This window comes from Molothrus ater, unplaced genomic scaffold (genome assembly GCF_012460135.2).
Source record: "Molothrus ater isolate BHLD 08-10-18 breed brown headed cowbird unplaced genomic scaffold, BPBGC_Mater_1.1 matUn_MA631, whole genome shotgun sequence".
In the NCBI taxonomy this organism is placed as follows: Eukaryota; Metazoa; Chordata; class Aves; order Passeriformes; family Icteridae; genus Molothrus; species Molothrus ater.
This window is the reverse complement of record NW_026530823.1, coordinates 22,083-45,250: the sequence shown is the minus strand read 5'-3', so window position 1 is coordinate 45,250 and position 23,168 is coordinate 22,083. Positions and strand designations below refer to the sequence as shown.

The window sequence follows — 23,168 nt, the reverse complement described above, 5'->3', positions numbered from 1 at the left end:
GAAAGAAAGAAAGAAAGAAAGAAAGAAAGAAAGAAAGAAAGAAAGAAAGAAAGAAAGAAAGAAAGAAAGAGACAGGAAGAGAGCCAGAGAAAGAAAAAACGAGAGAGAGAAAGACAGACAGAAAGAAAGAAAAGGAAAAAGGAAAGGAAGAAAAAAAAAAAGAAGGAAGAGAAAGGAAGAAAAAAAATGAAAAAGGAAAAGGGTGAGAGTGAAAAAGAAAGAGCGAAAGTGGAAAAGGGGGTGAAAAACAGAGTGAAAAAAAGAAAAAAGAGTTGGAGTGGAAAAGAAAGGACATTCGGGAGGGGCGGTGCTGCCTAAGGTGCTTCCGCGCCCAGGAGCGAAGGAGCCGTTTGATCCCCCGGCGGGACCGCAGCTCCCGGTGGCGGCAAACGGAGCGGTGGCTGTCAGTCCGAGACTACAACTCCCGGCAGGCCCTGCGGCCGTAAAGCGCGGCGTCTGACGCAACGGCCGACGCGCCATATGAATGGCTGGCGGGCCGAGGCGGCCGCGCGCCGGGGGAGCGGGCTGGGCGCGGGGAGCTCCCGGCGCCTCTCCCGCGCGGGACGGAGCCGCGGCAGCGACGCTGGAGGGGCGAAGCCTCCGGCCGGCCGCCCGCACGGAGCCGAGCGGCGCGGAAGGGGCGTCCGCCCGGTGCCTCGGCCTCGCTCAGCGGTCCCGGTGGCGGGGGCTCAGCTCGGGCGGGGCGCGCTGCCGCCCGCCGATGGCGGAGCGCCAGGCGGTGCTTTGCTGCCGCGGGCCGGGAGCTGCAGGAGCCGCCCCGGGCGAGCGGCGCCGGGCGCTGCCGCGGTCACTGTGCGGCGGCTGGCGGAGGCGCGGGAGCCGCCGAGCTGCAGCCGTGTCCCTCGGGCTGCTGCCGCTGCTGCGGGCGGGGGCGGACGAGCGGCTGGAATGACACGGCTGCTGAGTGCCTCAGTGCTCGTGGCTCTTTCTTCCACGCAAACAGATGGAGCGGCATCGCTGAGCAGTAAAACACAGCGATGGCCCGGAGAATGGCGAGCGCAAGGAGCGCGCGGGCTGGATCCTTCTGCTGGCACAGGTGCGATCCGCAAACTCAGCCCCTTGTGCCCCTACCCTCCCGACCCCCAGGGGAAATGCTCTCCAGCCTCGAGCTGCTGCAAGACAAAACGTGTGATTTGACACTAGGGTCCGGAAAAGGTTTCCGTTTAGATTAGCAAATGCCTCAATTGTTCTTGGTTACATCCTAGGATCGGTTTTAGGCAGTGACTTTATACCGCTTGTCGGATTTTTCTTGTGCAATGGTAAGAAAATAGGCAGGTCTGATACTGGTTTCGCTTTTTTTCTACTTCATGTTCCATGAGCTGCTTTTATCCAAGCAATTGTTTTAAAGTTCTACTGTAGGCGTTTCTGGTTCACTTTTTTTTTTTCTTTGCAGCACCCGTGACTTTTTTTTTTTTTTTTTTCTCTAAATCGGCAGCAAATATAGCTGAGTAAAATTACCTTGGTTTTCTTCCTTCTTAAATGTTTTTATTGATAATCCTATTTGAATATGCAGAACAAGTGGGTATGTCCTGTAATATATCCTAGCTTTTCTTGTTTACAGGGTACTCAGAAAATACTTTTCCCTTAGAGTCCCACTGAAACATTCTCAGTGCAATCTCCGTTAAGGTATGTGTTTACAAATAAGCCACCATCAGCTGAGATATTTGCCTGTGTACCTTTTCCTGTAATTCAGAGCTTGCGTTCTGTGGTTTTTATGATAAACCTATCAAACTTGCGAAACTGTTTTGCAAGTCTTAATCGTTGAAGGCAGCAAGAAGTGGTTTAAAAGCCTGTTCTTGAGCAGACAAAGGGAAAAAGTGTGAATTTGATGCTGAACTTGTCCTTTTTCATTTGACTTGCCTTGAATGATTTAGGAAGAGAGAGAACTAGAAAAAAGAGAGAAATAGAATTGGTTCTTGGGCCCTCCTAAAATGCTCCCCGTGATTCTGTGTGGAGCCAAAGTGAAGGGTGATGGAACAGAGCCCTGTGCTTTAGAAGGAAATCAATTTCAACCTGATCTCCACCCTGAGTCTCCCTAATTTCTGTTTTTAAAATGCAAACTAAGTTTAGGAAGTGTTGGAAGTTAGTATTTTGGGGAAGAAATGGCAGTTGCACCAACCGTTCCATTTCCCAGAGGCTCTGGGAACGATTCATTTTGTAAGCGCTGTAACTGCAATCGGTTGGTGGTTCGGGGTTGGAATGTGCACTTGCCCTCCTCTAAAGCACTCGTTCATTTGCATTTCAGTGCCAGGAGTCTTGAGAAACTGGAGAAGAGCCCAAGAGACATTTTTCATCCTGAGATACAAAAGGTAGGAAGTGACTTTTTTTTGTTTGGTTCTTTTTCTTTATGATTTCCTGGAAATAGAAGTAATTAAGTATAGATACTACTGGTTTGTTTCTTCCAGTAGCTAATAATAATAATAATAATAATAATAATAATAATAATAATAATAATAATAATCGAATACTACTTAAACTGTCTCTTTATCCATTGAACTGGCCATTTCAAATCCAAACTTCTAAACACAAATAAAACCATCATCCTTGTAGAATCTTTAATAGGAGGGGGCTAAAGATGCTGTTTTTGTTGACAGGATTTATTGGTTGTTGAAGGGCAAGAGGTGAGTACAAGCCTAACTACTTCTTGCTCACAGACCCGTCCGGTGAGTACAGCTTTGTATTTTGATGGGCTTTTGATGACTTCTAAATCAATTGCTCGTTACAGTAAAAAGAAGTAATGTTTTTTTGAACCTGACAGCAAAAATAACTTGAAGCACCAACTTAATAATAATTGATCACCCATCTAAGTTAATGGTTTTATGCTATACTATCAAAGTTTAAAGGTAAATTATCGTGTAGTAGGAGATAGTATAAAATGTATGTTCTGATGTGTAGGATGTATGCAAAGATTAGAGGACCCAAATTGTTATGTCTTCTGTTTGACTGTTTACCAAATAATATTTGGTTTTATTTTCCAGGGATCGGTGAATTTTAAATTTGGAATCCTCTATGCTAAGGATGGTCAGCTTACAGGTGATGAAATGTTCAGTCATGGTGAGTTTTCCACCTTCTCCTTAATTGTTTTGCTCATCTGAAAAAAAAAAAAAAAAAAAAAAAAGGTATGTTTATTATTTGTTACCCTGTTCTGTCCGTTTCCTCAGTATTTGCTGGAGCTCTGCTTACCCAAGCTTTGGGTAAAACAAGCTTTGGGTTCCTTCTGTCCCACTGGGTGTTGCCCAGTTTGGTTGCATCTGGTGAAATTCACCCTGAGCCCTTACAGAACCAGCTCCAACCACGTGAGAGCCATTCGCAGCTCTCTCAGGACACCCGGAGGAGGATGGGTGACGTTTCTGAGCATCTGGCAAGTGTACTTCTATCAAAACTCGGCCTGTGACATTGCTGGGGAAAACCCTTCTGTATCCTGGAGGGTTCCTCAAACTCTGTTGAGGATCCAGTTAGCAGTTGCTCACCTGGATGGTTCCAGCTCCTCAAGTTAACACTTGTACTCTTGCCCTGTAGTTTAGATCTATTGTAGTTTTGTTATTTTGCACGATTTTACGTCTTTGGAAAATAACGTGCGTTTCACTCTTTGGAACCTCTCGGATCATTCTTTGGTGCAGCACCACCTAATGGGACACTTGGCTGCTGTGCTGAAGGGCTTGGTTACTAGGATTGTAAATCCCGGAGAGTTTGTAAGTCTTCTGTCCCCAGGGAGGTGTCACGCTTTGTTCACTCTGTTTGTCAGGTGCTGCTTCTCGTCGGAAGTATTAACTTCAAACTGCCCTGTTCTTTTTTTAACTTTTTTTCCTGGTTCTCTCCGTAGGGCAGGGAAGGACTCTCGTATCCCGGTCGTCAGACTCAGCGCTGCCCGAGAAGATACAGAGAGTGTAAAAATCATAAGAAGCAAATAGGACTGCAGAGGAAACAAACTGGAGAGAACAAAAGGTGATATTGTTCTCCTTAGCCTGGATTAGAAACATCCCCTGTGCTTTGATGCCGGTGGCTGCCAGGGGCTCGTTAGGTCTTTTTAGGCAGGTGTAGGTGTTCACTTGTAGGTTCTATTTTTTGGCAAAGGACCATGAGAGAAGTTTATTTCTACATCCAAATAAACATTCATCTTATCTGAACATAACCTGTCATCCCATTTCTGACGTTAAGGACTCCTGTATAAATACTTGGGGAGGTTTTCTTTGTCGTTTCTGAATGGTTCCATTTTGGTTCCATCTACCTGCCGGATACTTGAACGAGTCTGAGGTGGTTTAATTGCATACTGCTTCCTTGAAATTCTGTTGGTCTCTGCTTGGAACCCTTCTTGTAGTGCTTAATGAAAGACTTCTGATGGTGTTTTCTTGCCTGTTTGTGTTTAAGGTCGTGCTCTGATGCATTTACAGAAACCATGGCAGGAGAGAGTCAGCTGCTGGAGAAGAGGAGACAGTATTATCCCTGGGCAGCATAGAACTGCCCTACTGCTGTGTCATCAGCTGTGTCTGCACTGAAAGTAGCCACCTTCACTTGTAGGTAGCTCCTTGGTGCTTTAGGACACGCTGAGGGATTTATTCCTTTTGGGATCCACGATGAGAATTCCCAAGAGAGGTAGTAATAAGGTATGAGATTGGAAAAAAGCCTGTGTCCTTGGAATGTTGTTGTTGTCGTCAAAAGTTAATTTTTCCTTCTTTCTTAGCCAGTAGTCAGCTTTTTGCTTTATTTTTTGTGGGATCAGTACTTGATTGTTTAAAAAATGGCTTCAAAATAACTGCAGCGGCTGGCCACCAGGACCTTGTTCAGATTTGCCTATTTGCTTGTAGCTAAAACGTTTCCATATTGTTTCTCGTTCTATTGAAGAAACTGCTGCCCAGTCAACTAAGAACTGAACATCTATCTGTCTAGGACATGGGGAGAGGATTTAGGTCGTGTCTTTGTTTCCAGAAAAAAGTTCCAGTGTAGTTTCTAACTAGAGGAAAAGGGGGGGTGAAGACTCGGGGCTCTGATGCCGTTGGGGGCACCCCGAGGTGCCCAGGAGAGGGAGCCCCACTGCGGTGCAGGAGCAGGTATGTTATCACGTACTAGAGAGCAAATGATAAATAGAAATAGGAAAATTATAAATATAAAAATATTTTTTAAATCGTTAAAGAAAGCGTTTTTTTTTACTTGTCAGTAGGCAGGGTTTTGATGATAAAAATGATAAATACAAAGAATATGAAGGTAGAAATCTAAGTCTAGAAATATATCATAAATACGTACAGATAAAGTTTAAAACTAGAAGAAAAAATCAGTTGCAGCAGTAGATACGATACATAATATAAATAATACTTTAAATACATGTCTAGAATTTTATAGATATTATAGATAATTATTAATAGATTGCATCAAAAGAAACCATATATATAAATGTGAGTATAACTATACAAAGTATAAAAATATTTCGATACCGTTTAAAAGAAGGTGTTTTCGTGTATTTTTTTGGTTAGAGATGGGGTTTTTATTTGGATTAATAGAAGTATTCTAGAAATATAAATCTAACTATAGAAAGATACAATCGATAGAGAAAGATATTTCTAAAAACACAACCGAACGACGCCGCCTTCGGGGGAATCGCACGAGCTCGGCCGAAGCAAGGCGAGAGCGGCCGACCCTGACGGCCTCGAGCGAACCGGGGCGAGCGGAGCCGAGGCGCGCCGAAGGCACCGAGCGGCTGGGAGTTGGGCCGAAGCGAGGCGAGCTCTGCCGAAGAGGCGAATGCAGGCGCCAAGAGCCGAGTTGAGGCGACAAGAGCCGACTCGAGCCGAGCGTCTCCGGAGCGAGCCGAGCTCCGCCGAGCGCAGCATCCCGGGCAGGGCGAGGCGCCGGGCCGGGCTCGGGGTGCAGCCGGGGCTCTGGGGGGCTTCCCCGCCTGTCCCTCTCTCTAGCCCTCCTTCCTTCTCCCCGTATTCGCCTTCTCTCGCTCCCTTTCCCCCATTCCCTCTCCCCCCACAAACCCGGCTCCTTCCTGTCCTGTCCCTAGCCCGCTACTCCCTTCTGTTCCCCCTCTCTCCTTCCTCTGCCCAGCCTCCCTGTACCCTCGTCCCGGGCTTTCCCTTCCCGTCCCGCTTTCCTGCGCAGCCCGAGCTCCCTCGCCGCCCTTTCTCATGCCCTGCTCTCGCTCCTCTCTTCCCGTGCCCCCTTTCCTTCTTTGCCCCGCAGCCGCGGGGCTCGGGCTGCCGGAGAATAAAGCCCCGAGGGCCGGAGCCCGGCGGCCCTGGGCCCTTGCAGGAGTCCCCGCGCGGGGCCGGAGGCTCTCGGCGGATCCCCCCGTGCCGCTCAAGCAGCCCGGCCGACAGCGCCGGAGCTGCGGCTTTGCCGGCATCGCGCTGAGAGCGGCCCCCGCCCTGTGCCGGGCCGTCCCCGCCGTCTGTGCCGCTCCCTCTCTCGCTGCCCCCGGCCCGTGACAGCGAGGCTGGGCAGGAACCTCAAGCCTTCTGGGGGCTGCCCCCGCTTTCTTGTTGCAGCAGAATCCCTTGCTGGGGCCATGCACGTGTGGGAAGGGCTTGGGGGAAGCGCTGCGCTGCTGTCCAGGGCAGGCGGATTCGTTCTGAGCCTTCTTTGGGGGTCAGGAAAAGGGGGGGGGGGGGGGGGGGGTGAAGACTCGGGGCTCTGATGCCGTTGGGGGCACCCCAAGGTGCCCAGGAGAGGGAGCCCCACTGCGGTGCAGGAGCAGGTGGGGGGCGGGCGAGGGGCGGGGGTCACGCTGGGTGCCGTCCCCCAGAGGGACCCAAAGCTGCCACCAAATGCACAGGGAGGGAGGGGTGAGTGGGTGTAGGATGCTAAAACCTGGCAAGGCGTTCGGTTTTCTAGGTATTGCTAAAGAATAGGAATTGGTCTCTAAACTCAGCTGGGGAGAAACCCTCTCTACGCACTCATTTGTTTCCAGGAATGTAGAAGTTTCCGACTGGAGATGGGTAGTAGTTCTGAAGATATTGCCGTGAGGTTTTGATCTAGGAACGGACCGAGCTGTGCCCTGGAACCCTCAGAACAGCTGCAGGGGCTGAAGGCGATAGAAGGGGCTCTCTGGCACCTTTTGCCTCCGTTCTCTGCCAGCGCCCAAATCGTGTCGCAGTCCCGGAAGAGGCGCTTGTCATCCCGAGAGCCAAAAGGAAGACGTGTAAAATCCCAGCTCTGCCTTGGGTTTCGTGTGGGTTTTGTACTTCGTATCGATGTCATTCCAGAGAGCAAGGAAAGAAGAAATGTGACCGGGTCCCACTATTACTGTGTGAAGGCTTTCTTGAAAGGCTGCTGTATTTCTATTGTCTTTTTCCACTGCTGCATTGGGTGTCCCAAGGAGGGCGGGGTTCCTCAGCAGGGCTCTTAGGAGGTGGCGCTGATTCTGCTTTTTCTGAAGGCGTCTCAAAGCGTGCTACCAGAATGACAGTTTTGTGCACTGGAATGCTTTCCCTCAGTGCCATCAGCGCACGTCCGTGTCTGAATTGTGGAAGCAGACGGACTAAGAACAGCCAGCACCCGGAGCAGATGTCTGTTGGCTCTGTGTCTGTGAGAAGCGGGCTGTGTGCTGGACGGGGAGAGGCGCTGTTGGAGAGTGGCATCAGCGCCAGGTGTGAGCTGTGAGGATGATGGGGGGCTCGGAGCAGCCCCAGGTGTGAGCTGTGAGGATGATGAGGGGCCGGCTCCTGCCGGGGGGGGGGGGGGGGGGAGGCAATTTTAGGGGGAGGCTTCGCCTCAGCTCCCTTTTGCATGGAGCTGCTGAGAAGAGGGGTTCATGGGGGGCTCCCGGGGCTGTCTCATGGAAGGACTGCGAGAGCTTCTCGCAGCGTCTGGGCGAACACCTGGATGCGCGCTTGGAGACGCGGAGCATCGCTTCAAGGAGGTGCCGAGGGACGAATCTTTGTGCCGGGAAGCAGCAGCCGAACGGGTGAGCGCGTGTGGATTTGGAGCGGGGACTTTGGTCCTTTCCCTTTTCGATTTGATCTTGGCAGTCCCCCCTCCCCGGTTCCCCAGGACCAAAAACGGAGCTTGTGAAGACAAAAGAAGGAGAGGCAAGCAGCTACTCTCCTAATATTGTCTGTGTTCGAACTGGGAGGGATCCGCCTTCACCTGCGGTTCGAAGGGTGTTGATTGAAGGAAAACCTGCCTTTTCCCGGCTGTTAGGGGTATCCCAGGGGTGACAGGGAATCCCTGCGTTCCATTTGAACGGGAATGGGCAAAGTATTGTTGTCATCTGAGGGGTTTGATTTGAAGGCAGCCAGCCCATTTTCATCATCCTAAGGTTTAAATGGAGGGGACAGCGCTGGTGTCCCTCCTTTGCAAGGGTTTGAATTGAGGTCCAAATCCCCCTTTCCACACGGCTTGAAGGATTTCATTGGAGGAAAGCCCCTTCTTTTCTGCTCTCCCAGGGGATGAACTTGAAGGGGAGAACCCATTTCTTTGCCCTTGTTGAAGCGAGGTGAGTGCCACCCGCGGCGTCAGTTTCGGGGTTCAGTTGCGGGAAGCCGCAGCTCTGGCAGCGTTTGCAGGGCTGCAGTCGGGGCTGTGCCGCTGCATTTGAGGGCGCTTCTTGTGGCCGCGGCCCGGCCCGGAGCGTTGCCGCTCGGGAGCGCTGCCGGCCCGGCCCGGGCGGTTGCCGAGGCGCACGGGGAATTTGGCGCGGCAGCGGCCGAGCCGCTCTGCCGGTGCGAGCCGCCGTGCGGAGCCGAGGGCGGCTGGCGCCGGGCCGGCCGAGGGCGGCAGAGGCGGCGCGGGCGCTGCTGCGCCGGCCCGGCCGGTGCCCGCCGCTCTGTCCGCTCCGGGCGCGGGGCTCGGGCGCCGCCGGGGTCCCCCGGGCAGGGGGAGCGGGCGGGGGCGGGGGGGTCTCCGGGGCGGCGCCGCCCCTGCGCGCCGGAGGAGCCGCTTTGCCGCCGGGAGCCGCGCTCCGTCCGGGGCCGGCAGCGCGGGGTTCGGCTGCCGCAAGTTCTTGGGTGTCGTGGTTCGGAGGTGCTCTGTAGGGATCGATCGCACGGTTTTGTGTGGGTCGCAGTGGGTGTGCGCTAAGGGCTCTGGCGTTCTTCCTGACCGGTACGGTTCTCGGTTCAGGTGGTGACGATAAAGGTTTGGTTTGAATCGAGTTCTGTAGTCGGATATTTTTTTTTGCCGGGCTATTCTGTTTTTAAAGGCGTGCAATGGTTTCTACGGGTCGTTGCGCGAAGCAGCGGCTCGGATTTTAATTCTGTCGCGGTGGCTTTTATTAGCGTGGGCGTGTAGCGTTTGTTTCGGTGGGTTCGAGGTGGCGTCGTGTCGTTAATAGCAGCGGGGTTTTTAAAATCTCTCTAATTGCGTTCGTGTTTATCGTCTTCCAGGGCTTTTATTGATTTGGTTTGTTTGATTGTAGTGTATGTTGTATTGTTACGGGATCATTTGGGAGATATTGTTAATGGTTGCGTTTCTCTTTAGGCTTTGTGTTTATTTCTGGGTGGTATTTTTATTTTGATCGAATGAGGCTCTATGCGTTTATTCTTCAGCTGGGAATAATTTTTTTGTCGTAAATTAAAGTTGATTTGGTTTGGGGGACTTTTGTTTTACAAATGTATTTTCTTTTGGTTTTTTCCTTTCTTTTTTTTTTTTTCTTTTCGTTTTTTGTTGTCCTTCGACGTATTTGGTGGTTGTTGATCAGTTTTATTTTTGGGAACGTGGGTGTTTATATGGTGGGTCTTTTTAAGTAGTTGTTTGTTTTTGGTTTTGGTTTTTTTTTTTTTTTAATTTGGGTAGTTATTTTCTTATTTTTTAGTGGTTGAGATTTTTTGGTTTTTTTTTCTATTTCGTTCATTAGTTCGCTTTCTAAAGTTCTTTTGACAGAGTATTGCTTATTCTTTGAGTTAGTGTAGATGTAGAATTTTGGTTAGTTTTTAAAATGACGTTCAGGGTCAGTGGCACTGATTGGAGTTGAGCGAGTTGGTTTGGGTTTTTTTAGAGGCTTTTGTGATTTGCTGCGTGTGTTTCTCCAGGGTTTTCTTTTCGTTTGGTTCCATTTTTCTGATGTGATGAGAACTGTCAGTGAAAAGAGTGTTGTGTGTTTCTTTCGCTGGCAGTTGTTTGGCTGGTGGAGGTATCTTGATGGTTTTGGAAGACATTGGTGGGAATTCGATGCTGTTTGTTTTGTCCTTGTATTTAGGAATTGGATTTTAAACGTAAAATTCTAAGGATAGCTATCTTTAAACAAAACAAGTAGATGTGCAGAAATGGGAATAAACTTTTATTTTGATCTATTCGATCTATATTTAAAATTTAACAGGTAACATAAGTCATGATATATTCCAATAAGATATTGTATTTTTTAATAGAGCGTTGTGTATGTTTATAGATATATCAATAGAGATGATAAATATAAACACAGCTCAAAGGAAATTTTAAATATAGAAATGTGTTGCGAATCTATGCAGATATATATATATATAATTATTAAAGGATTGTAAATCTAAAGTGACATAAATCCATACAACACGTAATACAAGTGATACTGTATATATCTTATTATGATCTATTATAGGAAATAGCCATAAATCTAGTACATCACTATGATATAATATCTAAAACATTATAGATATGGTAAATGTAAATACAACAATATTATTAAAAGTAGTTTAAAAGAAAGGAAGGTTTTGTTTTTTACTTGGCAAAAGCAGGGGTTTTATGATAAAAACTACAAATACAAATGATAGAAAGGTAGAAATCTACTTGTAAAAATATCTCATGACTACATCAAGATGGATATAAAAATTGAAAAGATTAGAAAAAAGAAGTTGTAGCAGTAGATTTGGTACATAATAAAAATAATAATTTATCTATATGATGGGAATAATATATATGTGATATGTAATTATGAAGAGAATGCATCAGTATAAACTGTGACTATAAAAGTGAATATAATTATGCAAGCTATAAATATAAAACGATTTCAATATAGTTTAAAAGAAGGGTTTTTTGGTATTTGTTTGGTTAGAGATGGGATTTTTTTTGGAATAATAAAAGTATGATAGAAATCTAAATCAAAGTATAGAAATATGCAATCAATATATAATGATATTGATAAAACCACAAAATATGAATAAATACAGATAATAGGAATAGGCATAATAGATTGTATAAACGACGTAACACATCAATGTCCGGTATAAATATGCGTGTGAATAGAACTAGGAAAACTAGAACTATAAAATTTATTTCAAGAAGGCTTGAAAGAAAGGGGGCTTATTTGGTTCTTGTTTGGTAAGAGGCAGGTTTTTGGCATTTATTTTTAGAGGAGTTTTTTGCGGGGGGGAATCGCCCCTGTTCTTTTTTGCCGCCTTGGCTGCCCGCAGCCCCAAGGCGCGCGGCGCCCCCGGCTGGGGTGGGCGGCAGTGCTGCCGCCTTGTGGGCAGAGCGCGGTACTGCAGCCCGCCGCCGCCAGGCAGCCCTCTTGGGCGTGGCGCGTGGCGGAGTTTGTTTGACTGTCTCAAAATGGCGGCCAAAAGGGCGGGCAGCCAGAGGACCCCGGTGTGTGTATCCGGACTGCCTGCACGGAACACCGACGCCGGCGCGGTCCCGGCGGGATTTTCTCTTGCGTTTCAGGTGTACCCGGCACGGGCTGTGGGGTCAGCGGCGCCGCGGGCGGGCGTATTTTGGCGGGTTTCTGACCGGCATCTGAGTAATCGCCTCTCTCGGCGGAGGGGGGGTGGGGGGGGCGGGTCCTTTCACGGCCGCCATCATGGGAGCGGCGCGTCGCCAATGTCGCGGAGCTTCATTGACCTTCTCAAAATGGCGGCCAAAAGCGCGGGAAAATCGCGGACCCGGGAGTCTGCCGCCCTGTGGCCAGAGCGCGGTACTGCAGCCCCCCGAGCCAGAGCCCTGCCCCTCGCCGCTGGCACGGGGCAACGACGCGGCTGCCGAGCGAGGCAAGGGCGAGGGGCGGGAGCGAGCGGCGGGCGGGGCGGGCTCGGTAAATGGCCGGCAGGGGTGAAAGACGTTCAGGAGTGCAAAAGGGACACGATGGCTGAGAAGAATGGCCGGGCGGGGGGTGGCCCGGCGGGGCCGCTTTCGGCGGGCGGCGGAGGCACGGTCGCAGCGCTCCGCGGGCCGGGGGCGGGCGAGCGCCGTCGGAACGGGGCTGCACCCCCCCGAGCCCGCGCACGCCCCTCTCCAGGTGCTGGAAGCGACGGCGGGCCGGAAAATCCCGGCGTGGCGGCGGCGCTGCCCGCCCTTTGTGCCGCCAGCTTTGCAAGGTAAGACCGCCCGCCCCGCCCCGTCCCGTGCCGCCGCCTCCCGGTGTCTGTAAACTTCCCTCTGGCTTCCCACTTCTCCGTTCTGGAGAGTGGGAGAAAGGTCCCTGCTGCTTGCCGTGTCCTCGGTGGGCAGAGAGCAGCTCTGACCTTGGCCGGATGGGCTGCTGAGGATTGGATCCATGGGGATGTGCTTTGATGCATTTAGTGACCTTTACAGATTTCTTTCCCCGCTTTTTTCAGTTCACAGAATCATGGAATAATTCAGGTTGCAAGGGGCTCTAAAGATCACCTCATTCCAAGGCTGCTGCCGCCGTGGGCTCCATAGAGCATGCCCTGTGCCAGCCAGGTGCCAGAGGAGGAAGGAAGCCCTTCCCACCTGGAGCAGAGGCTGCTGCAGCTTGGCGTAGCCTTGTGTCACCGAGCGTGTGAGACAGAAAGGCCCTTCCTTTCTGGAGGGGTAACAACACTCAAAGCTCTTTCTCGGGACAAGCAGAGCAATGGAAGGCCAAAGTAGCCTTCAGTTCTTCCAGCAGATTTGGGAACAACTTGAAGGAGAAGCAGAGCTGGCCTGGTGCCTGCCAGCTGTAGTTCCTTTTCAGGCATGACGTGCAAGTTGCCCCTAGAAGTCCAAAGGCAGCTGTTTTTGTAGCAGAAGGAAGTCAGGAGGAGGCAAAGCCATCAGCTAAGTCTGGATAAAAAACTTGGCTAACCTCTTTTCCCCCCCTCCTCCAAACAGGCAATTGTGCAGCACTCAGCAGAGATCTGCCCGGGAGGAAAAGCAGAGCCAATCTCTGAGAAGGGACGTGCGAGCTCTGGCGAGGACGGCTGCTCCCCCTGGCCTTGGTGTGGGACCTCCTGAGCTGCCATTCCTGGTGGTGGGAGTGTTTCTCCTCTCATCCAGCCAAGCCAGAGACCGCCTAGGGAAGGAGCAGGTAAGGTTGAAGTACCGAGGTCTCCCAGGTAAGAAGTGACACGGCAAAAGGAAATGGCCTCGACTTGCAGCAGGGAAGGCTTAGATTGGATTGGAGGGACAATTTCTTCACTGAAAGGGTGGTCAGGCATAGGAGCAGGCTGCCCAGGGAAGTCCCCGTGCCTGGAGACATGTCAAGGATGTCAAGATGTGGTGTTTAGGGACCTGATTTGGGGGGGCAGCTTGGCAGTGCTGGGGCAGCAGCTGGGCTCGATGTCCTTAGAAGGCTTTTCCAACCGCAAGGATCCTATGGTTCTGGAAAGCCTTGACCCCTCTGGCTCTAGCACAGCACCTGGATGCTGACAAAATGAGGCTGGTCATAGAGCCTGGAGGTCCCTGTGCCACAGGGAGAGGACAAGCCAGTGTCACCTGCAGGGAGGGTCTCGTCCCCAGAGAGCAGCCAGTGACTCCGTCCCTGCCCGGGGCTCTGGGTGCACCCTCGGGGGGCGGGGGACGCACCTGCCCTCCTTGCTGCTCTCGTCCTTATCCCATATGGATTTAGCAGCAATCTTCTGTCTTTTCTTTAAAACTGTCCTTGGGAGAGTTCAAAGAGAGGGTCATTAGTTATTTTAAAGCCTACATCTTTTACCTATTGGCACTGAAGATAAAAGACACAAACCTGCTTTGCACCCTTCTGCCTGGAAGTCATTGTGACACAGGGAAGGGAGGAAGGGGCTGGCCGGGGTCCGCCTCTGCTGAGCCTCAGCTCTGGCTGCTCCTGCTCACTGGGTAAACCCAAAAGCTGTCGTGATCAAAAACGCAGGTGCCCTTCTGACCTGAGTCACAGGGGCCGTTTCTTCTGAATGACTCAAGATGGGAAATCATTCTTGGAGCTTCAGAAGAAAAAAAACCTCAAAACTGTAGGTACGTTTGTAAGAGTGTGTATGTACGTACATTTCCTTGCAGGCAGCAGGGTGAGAAAGGGTGTTTATTTGAGGGCCGCCCCACACAAGGCTTTTCAGAAGCATAGCAGAGGCATTCCCATGTCTTCCTCACACAAGGTCATCCACTGCACTCACAGGAATGCCATTTAACTTTGCTTTTCTCCAACCCAGGTGTCACTCATAATAATGCCCGCAGCCTTGGAATCAGGATGAAGCTGGAGCCTGAAGGAGCCAGGCACACTCAGGAGAGGGCAAGTAGCTGACTTGCTGGGATTTGGCCCACATAACTCTGAACTCATACGTTGGTTTTGTTTTTCTTTATTGTAGCTGACCGAGAGGCTAACAGGCGATCACGGGGCCCTCCGAGGCAGACTCATTTCAGGTGCAACGTGGATTCACATCGCCGATCATCCAAAAGATAAGTCTGGGTCACAGCCCGGAGATGGGAGAGCAGCGGGTTGGGAGTTCTTGGGACAGATTGAAAAATTAGCAGAGGGAAAAGCAATCTTCTCCAAGGGGCCTCTTAGGACAGCTCAAGGGAGAGACTCCACATTTGATGGCAGCGTGCAGGCGGGCAGGGCAGAGCAGTTCCGGTCCACGTCGTGTTGTCCGGTGTACCGTGTTACCTACTGTGTCTTTGGGGTCCCTTTTGCCTTTTCCCCTCGAGACCCTCACCACAAGCATCATGTGTCGTGTTTAACGTCCCCCCATTTGTCACATTCTGTGTCACGGGTGTCTGCACATGTTTGTGCCGGAGCTGCTCTGCCCTGCCGCAGAGGCTGCTGCAATAGGACAAGGCTCAGGGACAGGCAGTTTGTGGGGTGTCGCCGGACTCTAGATGATATTCCTAGATAGACAGAAGATGTTTGGAGCTGTGAAGATATCTTGCAGCCCTTTGACGTTTGTCCTCGCTTCCTTTCAGACGCAGAAGGATAAAATCCAGGGCAAAATCCATCCACCCATCCCGAGTGAGGAGGTTCCCCCGAGCAGGTCAGTCACCGTTTGTCTCTGCAGGGGGAGTGTAAAGTGTGACTCTGTTGCAGCTCTGTTCTTTTTCTTTTTAGGAAGTAAAGCTGGACATCAGCAGTCAAGGTGAGGTGGGCAAGGTGAGCATTGAGTAGCGTACAGAAGCAGTTGTTATTGCTCCAGTCTCACTTTCTGGTGCAGCTCTAAGCATCTGTTCCTGTTTCTGCGCTTTAGGCAATCCACTCGGAGTACGCCAAGCCCCAGTCACCAACCGGACGACGCACCGGGTGTGCCGCTCTCCCGAGCCCTGGGGAAGTATCACGGGACTCGGCGATGAAGCCTCTGCCTTTTCTGTTTAAAGGTGTCACCAGGGCAGCCTTCAGCAATGGCCGAGGAGTTGTGGTGAGTCAGGGAAGTAGGGAGGAGGAGCGAGGCTCCGCTCAGGTTTCAGCAGCACCACATCACCTCGTCTCCTCTTAGCCCAGGCGTGCCCCACGACGATGGCGTCAGCCTCCGAGTCCGGCTGAAGCGTGCGGCCCCAGGAGCCGGGCATTCTTGGGAAAAGAGTGAGTGGCAGAATTGTTGGGTTTTAGCCAATGTGCTGCTGAGGTTATGCATTGATATTTCGTTTTCTTTATTGGAGCAGACGAAGAAACAACAGGAAGTTGTTTAACAACAGTGCCAGCAGGACCTTCCCAGCTGTCGAGGCAGCCTTCCCTTGCACCTGACACAGACCGGCATCCCCAGATGTCTGAGAGATAAGTAGAGGGCTACGACCCACAGAGGGGATGAAACCAGGGCGTAGGGCAGGGACCCACCGGGAGGGGTTTTTGAGTCCGCTTTGGAGACGGGGCTGTCCACGAAGCGGCCCCTTAGGCTTGGGGGGGAAATAAAAGCAAAGTCTCACTTTTGATCTCAGTGCTGAGGTGCGCAGGGCAGAGCAGTCCCGGTGTGTACTGTGTCAATTGTCTATTGTGTGTTCTGTGTGGTTGGATGTGTCATGTCCTTTACCTTAGGCCTTTGAGGAGCCTAGCAGAAACCCTGGCATCATTGTTAGCATCTGTAATCTCTGCATTCCTTGGCCTGGTACCCAGGCCATTGACCTTTTGACTCGGGAGCTCCGACAGGCATCAGAATTGCATCCCCTTTTGGAAGCATCCAGTCAGGTGGCTTTTCAGGTCTTGTTCTGAGCTGCACGGACAGCCGTGCTCCTCAATGCTCCATTTCAACGGATTAGGCTTTGTAAGAATGCGAGGTTAGGGAGAGGATTCTGACCGTAGGATTCCTGGGTATCCATCTTTGCAGTTCTTGGAATAAATCCTTCAGCCAGCATCTTCCTCCAGGGTTCTCTGAGCCTCATCAGTTTGCCATCTGTCTCACCTCGGTCATCTCCTTTTGCATTCTCTCAGTCCTTGCAGCCACTTTCCTTGCCAGGAGCTTTCTGTCCCTGTTGTGTCCCCCCTGTCTGTCACGTCCTGTCCCGTGTCACGGGTGTCAGCGCACACATTTGTGCCGGAGCTGCTCTGCCCTGCCGCATAGCCCGGTGCAATAGGGGAAGTCCCTGGGAGTTTGTAATGTGAGGTGTAGTTGGACTCTAGATGGGATTTGTAGATGGACACAAGATGTCTGGAGCTCCTAAGTTATCCTGCAACAGTTTGAGTCTTGTCCTAACTTTTTTTTCAGATTCAGATGGATTAAATGTGTGCCAGAGGGCCCCATCCCGGGTGAGGGGTTTCCCCCGCGCAGGTGAGGCCCCGTTTGTCTCTGCATCAGAAGTGTAAATGATGCCTCTGTTACAGCACTGTTCTTTGTCTTTCTTTTTAGGAAGCAAATGTGGATGCCAGCAGTCAAGGTGAGCAGTGGAGAGAAGTAGTTGTTATTGCTCAGGTCTCAGTGTCTGGTGCAGCTCTAAGCTTCCATTCTCGTTTGTGCGCTTTAGGCAATCCACTCGGAGTATGCCAAGCCCCCGTCACCAACCGGCCGATGCACCGGGTTTCCTGCAAATGTGAGCCCTGTGGATGCATTACAGGACTTGGTGATGAAGCCCAGAACTTTGCTATTTAAAGGTGCCATCCAGGTGAACTTGGGCAGCTGCCCAGGAGTTGGGGTGAGTCGGGGAAGTAGGGAGGAGGAGCGAGGGTCCACTCAGGTTTCAGCCGTGCCAAATCACCTCATCTCCTCTTAACCCAGGCATCCCCTGTGGCGACGGCCTCGGTCTCCGAGCGTGTCCTAAGCGTGCGGCCCGAGCAGCTGAGCGTTCTTAGGAGCACGGTGAGTAGCAGGCTTGTGGGGTTTTGGCCGATGTGGTGCCACGATCCGGCATTGATGTTTGTTTTTCCTTAATATAGCTGTCTAAGAGACACCAGCCCGGTGCCAGCAGGACCTTCCCGGCTGACGAGGTTTCCTTTCTTCGCACCTGAGACCGGCATCCCCGGATGTCTGAGAGAGAAGTAGAGGGCCACGACCCCCAGGGGGGATGAAAGCAGGGTGCTGGTTTGGGAATTACTGGGAGGGGGGGTTTTGAGTCCGCTTTGGAGGTGAGTAGGTTTGGAGGTGAGGAGTGTCCATGAAGTGGCCCCTTAGGCCCCATAAAAGCAAAATCTCACTTTTGATCCCAGTGCTGAGGTGAGCGGGGCAGAGCAGTCCCGGTGTGTATTGTGTCCCTTGTCTTTTGTGTATTCTGTGTTGTTGGATATCTCATGTCTTTTATCATAGCCCTTTGAGGGGCCTGTCAGAAACCTTGGCACCAGTCTTAGCATCCGTACTCTCAGCGTTCCTTGCCCTGGCACCGATGCCATGGAACTTTTAACTTGGTAGCTCAGACAGGTATCAGAATAGCAACTCTTTTTCGAAGCATCCGGTCAGATGGCTTTTCAGGTCCTGTTCTGAGCTGTACGGACAGCTATGCCCTGCCAGGATCCATTATGGCAGATTAGGACTTGAAAGAATGTGAGGACAGGTAGAGGCTTCTGACCGTAGGATTCTCGGGCATCCATCTTTGCAGTTCTTGGAATAAATCATTCAGTTAGCATCTTCTTCCTTCAGTGTTTTCTGAGCCACATCAGCTTGCCATCAGTCTCACCTCGGTCATCTCATTTGGCATGCTCTCGGTGCTCGCAGTAATCCTTTTTGCCAAGAGATTTCTGTCTGTGTTGTGTGTCCATTGTTTGTCGTGTCCTGTGTGTCCTGTGTCACGGGTGTCCGCACATATTTGTGCCGGAGCTGCTCTGCCCTGCCGCATAGCCTGGTGTAATAGGACAAGCCCTGGGGGGTTGAAATTTTTCATGTGGGGTGTACTTGGACTCTAGATGCTGTTCCTAGATTGATATAAGGTGTTTGCAGCTTTTGAGTCATCCTGCAGGTGTTTGACATATGTTCTAACTCTCTTGCAGGTGCAGATGCATTGCATCCACGGCAGAGCACCCCATCCTGGGTGAGGGGGTTCCCCTGAGCAGGTCCGTCCCCATTTGTCTGTGCGGGGGGAGTGTCAAGTGTGGCCCTGTTACAGCACTGTTCTTTGTCTTTATTTTTAGGAAGTATAGCTGGATCTCAGCAGTCAAGTTCAAGAGGGTAAGGTGAGCAGTGAGCAGTAGCCTTGCTTGTTGCTGAGGTCTCAATTCCTGGGGCAAGTCTAAGTCTCCATTCTCGTTTTTGTTCCTTAGGCCATCTGCTCGGAGCATGCCAAGCTCCCATCCCCAACGGGCCGACGGACCGGGTTTGCCGCTGTCACGAGCCCTGCGTTCCGGGCAGCCATCAGGAACTGCCGTGGAGTTGCGGTGAGTCAGGGAAGTAGGGAGGAGGAGCGAGGGTCCACTCAGTTTTCAGCAATGCCACGTCCCCTCCTGTCCTCTTAACCCAGGCGTACCCCACGACGACGGCGTCGGCCTCCGAGCGCGGCCGGAGCGTGCGGCCCGAGGAGCCGGGCCTTCTTAGGAGAAGGGTGAGTCGCAGGCTTGTGGGGTTTTGGCCGATGTGGTGCCACGATCTGGCATTGATGTTTGGTTTCCTTTGATATAGCTGTCTAAGAGACACCAGCCCGGTGCCAGCAGGACCTTCCCAGCTGGCGAGGCGGCCTTCCTTCGCACGTGACATGGACTGGCATCTCCATATGTCCAAGAGATAAGTTGAGGGCTACGACCCACAGAGGGGATGAAAGTGGGGTCCTGGGTCGGGGCTCCTGAGGGGGGGGGGGTTGAGTTGTCTCTGGAAACGAGGGTAGCCAAGATGTGGCCCCTTAGGCCACGTAAAAGGAAAGTCTCACTTTTGATCACAGTGCTGAGGTGCGCAGGGCAGAGCAGTCCCGGTGTGTATCGTGTCCCTTGTCTTTTGTGTATTATGTGATATTTGGGTATCTCATGTCTTTTCTCTTAGCCCTGTGAAGGGCCTGTCAGAAACCTTGGCGCCATTCTTAGAATCTGTGATCTCAGTGTTCCTCAGCCTGGTACCCAGGCCATTAAACTTTTGACTCGGGAGCTCCGACAGGCATCAGAATTGCATCTCTCTTTGGAAGCATCCAGTCAGGTGGCTTTTCAGGTCTTGTTCTGAGCTGCACGGACAGCCGTGCTCCTCAATGCTCCATTTCAACGGATTAGGCTTTGTAAGAATGCGAGGTTAGGGAGAGGATTCTGACCGTAGGATTCCTGGGTATCCATCTTTGCAGTTCTTGGAATAAATCCTTCAGCCAGCATCTTCCTCCAGGGTTCTCTGAGCCTCATCAGTTTGCCATCTGTCTCACCTCGGTCATCTCCTTTTGCATTCTCTCAGTCCTTGCAGCCACTTTCCTTGCCAGGAGCTTTCTGTCCCTGTTGTGTCCCCCCTGTCTGTCGCGTCCTGTCCCGTGTCACGGGTGTCAGCACACACATTTGTGCCGGAGCTGCTCTGCCCTGCCGCATAGCCCGGTGCAATAGGGGAAGTCCCTGGGAGTTTGTAATGTGAGGTGTAGTTGGACTCTAGATGGGATTTGTAGATGGACACAAGATGTCTGGAGCTCCTAAGTTATCCTGCAACAGTTTGAGTCTTGTCCTAACTGTTTTTTTCAGATTCAGATGGATTAAATGTGTGCCAGAGGGCCCCATCCCGGGTGAGGGGTTTCCCCCGCGCAGGTGAGGCCCCGTTTGTCTCTGCAGCAGAAGTGTAAATGATGCCTCTGTTACAGCACTGTTCTTTGTCTTTCTTTTTAGGAAGCAAATGTGGATGCCAGCAGTCAAGGTGAGCAGTGGAGAGAAGTAGTTGTTATTGCTCAGGTCTCAATTTCTGGTGCAGCTCTAAGCTTCCATTCTCGTTTGTGCGCTTTAGGCAATCCACTCGGAGTATGCCAAGCCCCCGTCACCAACCGGCCGATGCACCGGGTTTCCTGCAAATGTGAGCCCTGTGGATGCATTACAGGACTTGGTGATGAAGCCCTGAACTTTTCTATTTAAAGGTGCCATCCAGGTGGCCTCCGGCAAGTGCTGAGGAGTTGTGGTGAGTCAGGGAAGTAGGGGGGAGGAGCGAGGGTCCCCTCAGGTTTCAGCCGTGCCAAATCACCTCATCTCCTCTTAACCCAGGCATCCCCTGTGGCGACGGCCTCGGTCTCCGAGCGTGCCCTAAGCGTGCGGCCCGAGCAGCTGAGCGTTCTTAGGAGCACGGTGAGTAGCAGGCTTGTGGGGTTTTGGCCGATGTGGTGCCACGATCCGGCATTGATGTTTGTTTTTCTTTAATATAGCTGTCTAAGAGACACCAGCCCGGTGCCAGCAGGACCTTCCCGGCTGACGAGGTTTCCTTTCTTCGCACCTGAGACCGGCATCCCCGGATGTCTGAGAGAGAAGTAGAGGGCCACGACCCCCAGGGGGGATGAAAGCAGGGTGCTGGTTTGGGAATTACTGGGAGGGGGGGTTTTGAGTCCGCTTTGGAGGTGAGTAGGTTTGGAGGTGAGGAGTGTCCATGAAGTGGCCCCTTAGGCCCCATAAAAGCAAAATCTCACTTTTGATCCCAGTGCTGAGGTGAGCGGGGCAGAGCAGTCCCGGTGTGTATTGTGTCCCTTGTCTTTTGTGTATTCTGTGTTGTTGGATATCTCATGTCTTTTATCATAGCCCTTTGAGGGGCCTGTCAGAAACCTTGGCACCAGTCTTAGCATCTGTACTCTCAGCGTTCCTTGCCCTGGCACCGATGCCATGGAACTTTTAACTTGGTAGCTCAGACAGGTATCAGAATAGCAACTCTTTTTCGAAGCATCCGGTCAGATGGCTTTTCAGGTCCTGTTCTGAGCTGTACGGACAGCTATGCCCTGCCAGGATCCATTATGGCAGATTAGGACTTGAAAGAATGTGAGGACAGGTAGAGGCTTCTGACCGTAGGATTCTCGGGCATCCATCTTTGCAGTTCTTGGAATAAATCATTCAGTTAGCATCTTCTTCCTTCAGTGTTTTCTGAGCCACATCAGCTTGCCATCAGTCTCACCTCTGTCATCTCATTTGGCATGCTCTCGGTGCTCACAGTAATCCTTTTTGCCAAGAGATTTCTGTCCGTGTTGTGTGTCCATTGTTTGTCGTGTCCTGTGTGTCCTGTGTCACGGGTGTCCGCACATATTTGTGCCGGAGCTGCTCTGCCCTGCCGCATAGCCTGGTGTAATAGGACAAGCCCTGGGGGGTTGAAATTTTTCATGTGGGGTGTACTTGGACTCTAGATGCTGTTCCTAGATTGATATAAGGTGTTTGCAGCTTTTGAGTCATCCTGCAGGTGTTTGACATATGTTCTAACTCTCTTGCAGGTGCAGATGCATTGCATCCACGGCAGAGCACCCCATCCTGGGTGAGGGGGTTCCCCTGAGCAGGTCCGTCACCATTTGTCTGTGCGGGGGGAGTGTCAAGTGTGGCCCTGTTACAGCACTGTTCTTTGTCTTTATTTTTAGGAAGTATAGCTGGATCTCAGCAGTCAAGTTCAAGAGGGTAAGGTGAGCAGTGAGCAGTAGCCTTGCTTGTTGCTGAGGTCTCAATTCCTGGGGCAAGTCTAAGTCTCCATTCTCGTGTTTGTTCCTTAGGCCATCTGCTCGGAGCATGCCAAGCTCCCATCCCCAACGGGCCGACGGACCGGGTTTGCCGCTCTCACGAGCCCTGCGTTCCGGGCAGCCGTCAGGAACTGCCGTGGAGTTGCGGTGAGTCAGGGAAGTAGGGAGGAGGAGCGAGGGTCCGCTCAGTTTTCAGCAATGCCACGTCCCCTCCTGTCCTCTTAACCCAGGCGTACCCCACGACGACGGCGTCGGCCTCCGAGCGCGGCCGGAGCGTGCGGCCCGAGGAGCCGGGCCTTCTTAGGAGAAGGGTGAGTAGCAGGCTTGTGGGGTTTTGGCCGATGTGGTGCCACGATCTGGCATTGATGTTTGGTTTCCTTTGATATAGCTGTCTAAGAGACACCAGCCCGGTGCCAGCAGGACCTTCCCGGCTGGCGAGGCGGCCTTCCTTCGCACGTGACATGGACTGGCATCTCCATATGTCCAAGAGATAAGTTGAGGGCTACGACCCACAGAGGGGATGAAAGTGGGGTCCTGGGTCGGGGCTCCTGAGGGGGGGGGGGTTGAGTTGTCTCTGGAAACGAGGGTAGCCAAGATGTGGCCCCTTAGGCCACGTAAAAGGAAAGTCTCACTTTTGATCACAGTGCTGAGGTGCGCAGGGCAGAGCAGTCCCGGTGTGTATCGTGTCCCTTGTCTTTTGTGTATTATGTGATATTTGGGTATCTCATGTCTTTTCTCTTAGCCCTGTGAAGGGCCTGTCAGAAACCTTGGTGCCATTCTTAGAATCTGTGATCTCAGTGTTCCTCAGCCTGGTACCCAGGCCATTGAACTTTTGACTCGGGAGCTCCGACAGGCATCAGAATTGCATCTCTGTTTGGAAGCATCCAGGCAGGTGGCTTTTCAGGTCTTGTTCTGAGCTGCACGGACAGCCGTGCTCCTCAATGCTCTATTTCAACGGATTAGGCTTTGTAAGAATGCGAGGTTAGGGAGAGGATTCTGACCGTAGGATTCCTGGGTATCCATCTTTGCAGTTCTTGGAATAAATCCTTCAGCCAGCATCTTCCTCCAGGGTTCTCTGAGCCTCATCAGTTTGCCATCTGTCTCACCTCGGTCATCTCCTT

The 23,168-nt window shown here is 51.5% G+C and overlaps 1 protein-coding gene and 4 long non-coding RNA genes across 10 annotated transcripts; all 5 read left to right on the top strand.

Moving 5' to 3' along the window:
- Positions 1-481: 481 nt before the first annotated feature.
- Positions 482-5,462, top strand: LOC118700244 (GTPase-activating Rap/Ran-GAP domain-like protein 3). Of its 4 annotated transcripts, XR_008509151.1 has the most exons (7): positions 500-1,057; positions 1,583-1,647; positions 2,267-2,330; positions 2,616-2,684; positions 3,000-3,075; positions 3,845-3,966; positions 4,390-5,462. XR_008509151.1 is itself a non-coding variant. In XM_054518505.1 (6 exons), exons 1-5 carry the CDS (start codon positions 999-1,001, stop codon positions 3,910-3,912), a joined length of 294 nt encoding a protein of 97 aa, XP_054374480.1. In that variant the 5' UTR covers positions 491-998; the 3' UTR covers positions 3,913-3,966; positions 4,390-5,462. The 4 variants fall into 4 exon arrangements, 1 of the variants encoding a protein (XP_054374480.1); XR_008509152.1 differs by having other exon boundaries at positions 482-1,057; positions 2,616-3,075; positions 4,413-5,462; XR_008509150.1 differs by having other exon boundaries at positions 490-1,057; positions 2,616-3,075.
- An 8,821-nt stretch (positions 5,463-14,283) lies between these two features.
- Positions 14,284-15,456, top strand: LOC129047162 (uncharacterized). Its single transcript, XR_008509158.1, has 3 exons — positions 14,284-15,086; positions 15,161-15,188; positions 15,424-15,456. It is a non-coding gene; the product is annotated as an uncharacterized LOC129047162 (long non-coding RNA).
- A 2,373-nt stretch (positions 15,457-17,829) lies between these two features.
- LOC129047160 (uncharacterized) lies at positions 17,830-19,162 on the top strand. 2 transcript variants are annotated; one of them, XR_008509156.1, is made up of 5 exons: positions 17,830-18,517; positions 18,596-18,632; positions 18,725-18,838; positions 18,922-19,002; positions 19,080-19,162. It is a non-coding gene; the product is annotated as an uncharacterized LOC129047160 (long non-coding RNA). The 2 variants fall into 2 exon arrangements; XR_008509155.1 differs by having other exon boundaries at positions 18,596-18,637.
- A 948-nt stretch (positions 19,163-20,110) lies between these two features.
- Positions 20,111-20,949, top strand: LOC118700257 (uncharacterized). Of its 2 annotated transcripts, XR_008509154.1 has the most exons (5): positions 20,123-20,164; positions 20,243-20,270; positions 20,358-20,525; positions 20,609-20,689; positions 20,767-20,949. It is a non-coding gene; the product is annotated as an uncharacterized LOC118700257 (long non-coding RNA). The 2 variants fall into 2 exon arrangements; XR_004982255.2 differs by having other exon boundaries at positions 20,111-20,270.
- A 644-nt stretch (positions 20,950-21,593) lies between these two features.
- LOC129047161 (uncharacterized) lies at positions 21,594-22,159 on the top strand. Its single transcript, XR_008509157.1, has 3 exons — positions 21,594-21,873; positions 21,952-21,993; positions 22,081-22,159. It is a non-coding gene; the product is annotated as an uncharacterized LOC129047161 (long non-coding RNA).
- Positions 22,160-23,168: the final 1,009 nt, after the last annotated feature.

Bases quoted from the DNA above. Each gene is read 5' to 3' on its own strand.
- LOC118700244 (XM_054518505.1), top strand. From the start codon at position 999: ATGGCCCGGAGAATGGCGAGCGCAAGGAGCGCGCGGGCTGGATCCTTC. The intron at 1,058-2,266 runs GTGCGATCCGCA...TTTGCATTTCAG, and splicing joins GGATCCTTCTGCTGGCACAG to TGCCAGGAGTCTTGAGAAAC. The intron at 2,643-2,999 runs GTGAGTACAAGC...TTTATTTTCCAG, and splicing joins TGGTTGTTGAAGGGCAAGAG to GGATCGGTGAATTTTAAATT.